This window comes from Cebus imitator, unplaced genomic scaffold (assembly GCF_001604975.1).
Source record: "Cebus imitator isolate Cc_AM_T3 unplaced genomic scaffold, Cebus_imitator-1.0 Scaffold228, whole genome shotgun sequence".
NCBI lineage: Eukaryota > Metazoa > Chordata > Mammalia > Primates > Cebidae > Cebus > Cebus imitator.
Genome location: NW_016107543.1, coordinates 1,586,604 through 1,593,461, shown reverse-complemented (window position 1 = coordinate 1,593,461; position 6,858 = coordinate 1,586,604). Strand labels below are relative to the sequence as shown.

General features: G+C 61.2%; 1 protein-coding gene across 3 annotated transcripts in view; it reads left to right on the top strand.

The window, feature by feature from the left end:
* Window positions 1-5,361: 5,361 nt before the first annotated feature.
* The window catches only part of SRCIN1 (SRC kinase signaling inhibitor 1), a 69,632-nt gene continuing 68,135 nt past the window's right edge, over window positions 5,362-6,858 (top strand). For 2 of the 3 annotated variants that reach the window (XM_017497091.2, XM_017497087.2), the window contains exon 1: window positions 5,362-5,629. In XM_017497091.2, coding sequence (XP_017352580.2) covers window positions 5,506-5,629 — 124 coding nt within the window. In that variant the 5' untranslated portion in view covers window positions 5,362-5,505. The remainder of the gene's footprint in view (window positions 5,630-6,858) is intronic. The other variant, XM_037727350.1, reaches the window with a different exon arrangement.

Here is a 6,858-nt window from a genome sequence, read left to right as displayed (position 1 = left end):
TCCCACTCGGAGGGGAACACCTTGGCTTTTCACTCGGAGCCCCTACATGGGGTCCCTCCCAGCCAGAAGCATCAGGATAAGGTTCTCTAGAGGAGGCTGGCTCCAGCTCCGACCCCAGAGAACCCGCCTCCACTTTCTCTCTCCATTCTTCAGAAAGCCGGTTTGATGTGCTAATGAGGGCATCAATTAGGGAGCATCATTAGCATTCATTACAATAACAAGCAGGGAAGGGGGAGGGTCTTTAAAAATGTATTGCCACTCACTCCTCTCCTACGGAGTGGGGGGAGGAGCAGGAGGGCGGATAATGTGGGAGGGGAGGTTTGGGGCCTCTGGAAGCTGTGTTCAGAAAGTCCCAGATGCAGGTCGACGGCAGGGGGAAGCGTCCTCCTCCCTCTAGGCTCCCCCCACCCCTCTTGTGCCCCAGGTGCTAGGTCACTGTCCCTGGTCACTCGCCCCAGAACAGGAACGGGTCACCAGGCCCCTATGGTCTGCAGGCCACCTTAGTGGAGTATGGATGGTTCCTTGGGGGTCTCATGAAATGCCTGGCTAGACAATAATCCCATGGACTGGGGGCTTTCTCAAGGATACTGGGGGGTGGGGGGGCGGTGCTCCAACGCAGCAGAGTGAGCAGTGTGGGGTGTCCCAGACATCGTTTCCACATTACCTGTTTCCCTGTACCTTCTCCTAGAGGCCCAGATGCCCCCCCAGGCCCACCCCAAAGCCCATCTCCCTTTGCCTGCCCAGCTATTGGTCCAGATGCAACCCCTGTTCCTATTGCATCGTGGGGAAAGAGAGGCAAGGCTGAGAATTCACTCCTCTGGGATGCACCCCCATAACCTCTCTATTGCCGGCTCCCAGGAACAGGTGAGGGCTGGGTGGCATGGAGGCCAGGTGAGTGGTTAGGATCTGCTGTTCCAAGCCCCACCCAAATATGCCAGCTGCCCCTCCCGACCAAATACACTGCCAGAGACAGGGGAGGAGGGCCAGAGGGAAGTTACCTGTTGAGGAATGAGAGTGGGGGTGGGGTGGCACTTGAGGCGCCTCAGGTGGAGGCAGCTGGCACATTGGTTGTGCCTGGGCACCATGCCAGCTTACAGGAGCAATTCTCATCTCTCAGCTGAAGTAATACCTGTGTTGCTTTCACCCTGATCAGTGGAGATGGTGTCCCCAGCCTTCTCGCTCCACCAGGAACCCCTCATTTTGAGACCTGATGGGAGGAGAGAAAGGCACCCATGTTTCCTGGGGTCAGTGAGGAGTAGTGGTGCCAGGTCATCTGTCCTCTGGCTCCACTTTCAGCCTTGGGGCCTTGGCTTCTATTCAGGGAGCTGTATCCCCTTTTACCCCTCTGGGGGACCCAGGGAGTCTGCGGGGTGGGGTGGGTGTGGACAAAGCATCTTTGGGGAGGAGAGGGGAGAAAGGTCTCAAATGAGCTGACAGCTATGAAGATGATCAGAAATGCTAAGGATTCATCATTAAATTGAGCTTTACACATTAAAAATATTACATAAATCTGATTTTAAGCTCCTTACTATGGAGCTGGCCTTCATGATGAGCGAGCTTACCTTAGGGCAGGCAAGAATGGATGCTTTGTTCTGGTGACACCTTTGGAACTGTTCCCCATCCCGGGGGGCTGCTTCACAGAACCTTTCCATCCAACCCCAAGCCAGTGGGGTTGGCAGACAAACCTCCACTTGATGGCACAAGCATCTTTTCTTTTTTTTAATTTTGGGGACAGAGTCTCGCTCTGTCACCAAGCTGGAGTGAAGTAGCATGATCTCTCACAGCAATCTCCACCTCCTAGGTTCAAGCCAATGGTTCTCCTGCCTCAGCCTCCTGAGTAGCTGGGACCACAGGTGTGCACCACCATGCCCAGCTAATTTTTATATTTTTAGTAGAGATGGGGTTTCACCATGTTGGCCAAGATGGTCTTGATCTCTTGACCTTGTGATCCGCCTGTCTTGTCTTGGCAGCATCTTTTCAAGTGTCAGCTAGAGGTAATGCCTCAGGTCACTCTCTCCACGACAGGACCCGATCCCTGTGCCCGTCCAGATTATTGGCATGGCTAAACATCTGAACTCTCGACCACATTCTTGATCCCAGGTCAACTGGATGGTTATGAGATTTTGTGTGTCAGGGGTGTGCCTGCTGTGGCGGCCCACAGGGTTATGAGAGGATGGTGATAGAAGAAAGGCGGGGAGGTTTGGCATAAGGCAGATGTGGGTTTGAATTTCAACTTTGTTGCCCTTACAGTGGGCAATTGGCTATACCTCTCTGATATGGGGTTGACAATGCTCACTTCTGTCAGGCTATTGAAAGGGTTAGAGATCATGGGTAGAGCACCTGCTGATTTTCTTCTCCTTAGGCTCAAAGTGGAGGAGGGAAGAAATCTTGTCCCTTGGGGGGAATCTGAGTTGCGGGGAGGTGAAGGGCAGCAGTCCAGTGCAGTTGGTCAGTGGGGAGTCTGAATGGAGGAGCAGCTTATGCCAGAGCACTGGGCTCCCGGCTGCTTGAGAGGTGGTGTCCCTGTGCTGAGGGGAAGCTACCCCTGCCTCCCCTGAGCCTCCCTACATAGAGCCTGCTGCCTCCCATGCCCATCCTGGGCAGGCAGCCAGGCAGGGTGCTGGATGGATGCCCACTGTGCATTCAGAGGCCAAAAGATGGGCGCCATCCAGTTGGCAGAGGGAAAGGCAGTTGGCCCAGGAGGGAAGAAGTCAGGGTGCCGGCCGCTGCGGTCGTGTGCCCAGACCGTGTGTCCAGGACACAGCTCTTGGCTGTCCTCCTAATTTGTCCTGCTGGGGCTGGAAAGGGCCTCTCCTCCTCTGGTCCCGGCCCTGCCACCTGAGTTACTGCAATTGGTTATTGATCTCTAAGGGGAATCTGGGACCTTGTCCCTAGCTAGGCATGTGGCTGGCTCAGGGGCAGGCCTGGTGGTGGACAGGAAATTGGGAGAGCCCAGATTAAGTTTGCAACTGCATAGACCAGGAAGTGGGGAAACCGGTTTGTCATTTAGGCCACTTGGGGTGGGGTCTCCTCTCCTGGGCTCTCTGCCTGCCTGCCACTCTGCCTGGTGGCCCATAGTTAATAGAGATGTACGGTGTCCCATCTCTTGCTCATCTAAACTGTTTTTGGAAACGCCAGAAGTAAATAAAAGGGGCAGGGGACTCAGCCCACCTTCTCCTCTCCAAGAAAGCTTGAGAGAGAAGGGACTGGCCAGAGAATCGGAGCGAGGGAGGGAGGGGGCCGCTGGAGCACGAGGGGTCGGCGCGGGCTTGGGTCCGGGTCTGGGTCAGCGCTGGAGAAGTCTGCAGAGCCAACAGGTAGGCCAACGAACGCGGGACGCGGAGCGGCGGGGGACGCCGGGGTGGAACAGAGCTGGTGCTCTGCGGGCTGCGGTAGAGGCGGCAGTGGCACCGCCAAGCGAAGCGTGAGCAGGGACAGTCGCTGGGGCGTCCTGCCGTGGGGTCTCACAGGCCGGAGGAGCACGGACGCCCTCCCTGCCAGCACGCGCGCCTGCAGTTCCGGCGCACGCCTGCAGGAGGGGCCGCAACCCGGAGCGGGGGCCAGGAGGCGGCCCAGCAGAGGGCGCCGGGGAGCCCAGTCCCTCTGACCTAGCCGCGTCTAGGCGCCGGGGGGTGAGGGGTCGCGCGGCAGAAGCAGAAGCAGAGGAGGGTCCAGGCGCTCCCGGCCTGGGGCGGCTGTTGGTTTCCGAGGTCACCTTGGCTGAAGGGAGCCCCCAGTCTCGCCGCTCCGCCTCCCCACCCAGCCTCGAGAGCCTTTCCATCTCTAGGCACGCCTGGGCTGGGAGACCCAGGAGTCCTCCGCCCTCCAGGTGTCCCCGCTCCCCCGGGTGCCACCTTCGCGCGGGTTCCCAGTCAATGCATTTGTGTCTATCGTGGTGCGAAGACGACTAGGGGTGGGAGAAGCAGGTGGCGCGGGGAGGAGGGAGTGAGCGCGCCCGGCGCCCAGCCCGGGCCGCGCGCTGCGGGATCCCGCGGTGCAGCCCGAGGGCGCGAGAAGGCGCCATACCCCCTCTGCTCCCCCTCCTTCGCCGCCCCCGGCGGCCCTTTGTACGTTCCGGCCACACGCGCGCGCCCGCGCCGCGCGCGCGCCCGCCCGCAGTGACACACCCGCGCCGGCCCGAGCGCGCGCGCACACACACACTCACACACACACACTCGCTCTCGCACACTCGGTGACACGCCCGCGCGCGCGCGCGCACCCACACGCCCGGCCGCCGGCGCCCTCCCAGCTGGTCCACCCCGGCGGGGCCCGCGCCCCCGGCCCGCCCGCCTGGCACCGCGCCCCGGGGCTGGGGCCGAGCGAGGAGCCCGCGAGGCGGCGAGAGGGCGAGCGCCAGGCAGGCCGGCCCGGGGCCCCCGCCCCCCGCGCCCCCGCCCGATGGGGAACGCTCCGTCCCAAGGCATGTCCCTGTCTCTCTCCTCCCTAATGTGCCTCCATGCTTAAGTGGAAGGTATTTCTGTTTTCTTTGTGTGTTTTCCCCCTCGGCCGGGGGCGGGGGCGGCGGCCGGGCCGGGGAGGCGGTGGCCGGCGGGGCGAGGGATGCTGGGCGCAGGTGTGTGGGGGGCAGGGGACCGCTGTGCGCCGGGCTTGGAAGAAGGACCAGGGCGAGAGGAGTGCTGGGACCAGAGAAGGGGGCAGGGTGGCGAGGCAGGAGACTGGGTGGGGAGGGCCTCGCGGCGCCCTGGGGTGGGGGCCAGAGGGGTTAAACTGTAAAGGGGCTTATGTGGAGGGGGCAGGGGAGGGGAGAAGAAGGAGGATGGATGGTTAGGAGGATGGAGGGAGGCGGGCGTCCATCCGAGGTGAAGAAAGAGGAGGATGCAGGGGGAGGGGAAGGGGATGGAGAAGTGAGGGGTGCATCAAAGGCCTCCCTCTCCCAACTCCCAGAATGGGGTGCTTGCGCTGGGATGGTGGTGGTGGCCCTTTGCGCCAGCCCCCAGGGAAGGAAGGGGATGAGTGCGTTCTGGGGTTGGCCGTGTTGCCAGGATACAAGCCTGTGATTCCACGCACCGCCCCCCCTCCCCGCACCTCGAGGCCCTAGCCCTGGAGACCTCTGAGCCTCAGCAGCAGTTGCAGAAACTGGGGACCAGCTCCCCGCTCTACCGGCGGGTAGGGAGGGCCCACGAGAGGGAGGGGTTTAGGGAGGGGCTATTTTATTTTAACCCCTCCCCCTGCGGAGGCCAGAGGGCAGGGGAGGGCGCCACCAGCTGGGGAGGGCATCTAGGGTGAGTGAGAAGGTAGGAAGGCAGGCGGCTGAGGGGTAGAGGGTGGGGCTGGGAAGGGGACGCACCATGGCCCCCCCTCCCCTCCCACGCACCCCCCTGCTACGTCAGAAGCTCCCGGGCCAGCTCCGAGTCCTGTCGGTGGGGGCAGCAGGATGCTGGTGGAAGCAGAGGGGACCGGCCGGGTGCCTCCGCAGCTCGGCTGGCAGGGCCCGGCGGGGCGTGTGCGGCTGCTGGTGCGCGCCCCCCAGCCCCACGCCTCCCCATGCAGCCCTGGCAGTGCCTCCGGCGCTTTGCCCTGGCCTGGTGGGAGAGGACTGCGGAGGGCAGAGCCCGCTCTCCCAGGGAGGAGGCCGGACCGAGGGACCCTGGGGGTCGAGGGGAGCCAGGTGAGCAGTCGCCGGGAAGTGGGCAAGGAGGGGGATCCTGGACTGTCTTCCCAGCCCCTCTCCTCAAATATTGTGGGACCAGGAGGTCCTGCAGCACCCCAACTTTAAGGAAAGTGGGCTCCCTGAGCTGGGAGGGTTTCTGGCAGCAGCCTTTCAAGAGGAGATGGAGGAGCTGCTGTCTCTTTCAGGGAAGGGGTAAACAGGTGAGGGTTGGGAGTGAAGGAAGCTGACCAGACTTCCACGTTTGTGGGCCTGAATGTTCCTTTGGGTGAGGTTTGAGCACTTTTGAGGGGTCATCAGGATACCTTCCTCCCAACTCTTGGTATCTTGGTCTGGGTGACCTTGAACCAACTGCTGTGCTGTCTAATTCTGTGCCTCAGTTTCTTTTATTCCCTTCCTGTTCCCTCTTGTTGGTCTTTAAAAATTGATGATGAATTTGCTGGAGATTGTGAGGCTCCGTCACCACTGGTGGCAGCTGTGAAGGTGGTGGTTTCTGGTGTGGTTGTATGTGGGGAGCAGCTGTGGTGCACGTGAGGGGTTCTGTTGGTTCTGGTTGGTGATGGGCTACTCCATACAGGTGTCAGGGGCACAGGAAGGAACATTCTGACAGGGAGGAATGCTCTAGGCAAGCTGAGAGTTGCTGAGGCAGAGACTTAGCTGGTGGCCTGGGGTAGAAGCAAGGGATGGGGTGAGGGCAGGGGAGGGGTTCCAAGAATAAGATCCACCACCACCACCACCACCACCACCACGCTCCTCCCCCCACCCCCACCGTCCCCACCCAGACTGCCTGGCACCCAGGCACCATTGGCAGCAAGTGCAAAGGCTTTGCCCTGGCTTCCTGCCACCCTGCCTTGGGGACAAGAGGGTCTTTGTCCAGTGCCCCCCTACAACAATTCCTGCTCCTTCCGCCTTTTCCATGATGGCTGGTTCTCTGTGATGACCCTCAGGGCTGGGATGGAGGTGCAAATCCCCCTTCTGGCTCCCACTGTCTGTGTCCTGGAGCTCTGTCTGGAAGAGGCAACTGTGGTCCTCGGGGAGTGCTGAGTGGAGGGGGACGCTCTTCTCGGGGGAGGGTCGCTAGAATGAGCCCCTCTGACAGCTACCCTCACCTCAGGCTTTCACCCTGCCCTTCTACTTGCCTTCTTGCCAAATGCAGAGAGTCTGGGGTCTTCATGGCCCGATCCCTGCTGGGTTCCAGGCATCTTAAAAGATGTGCAGGGTACTGGGTT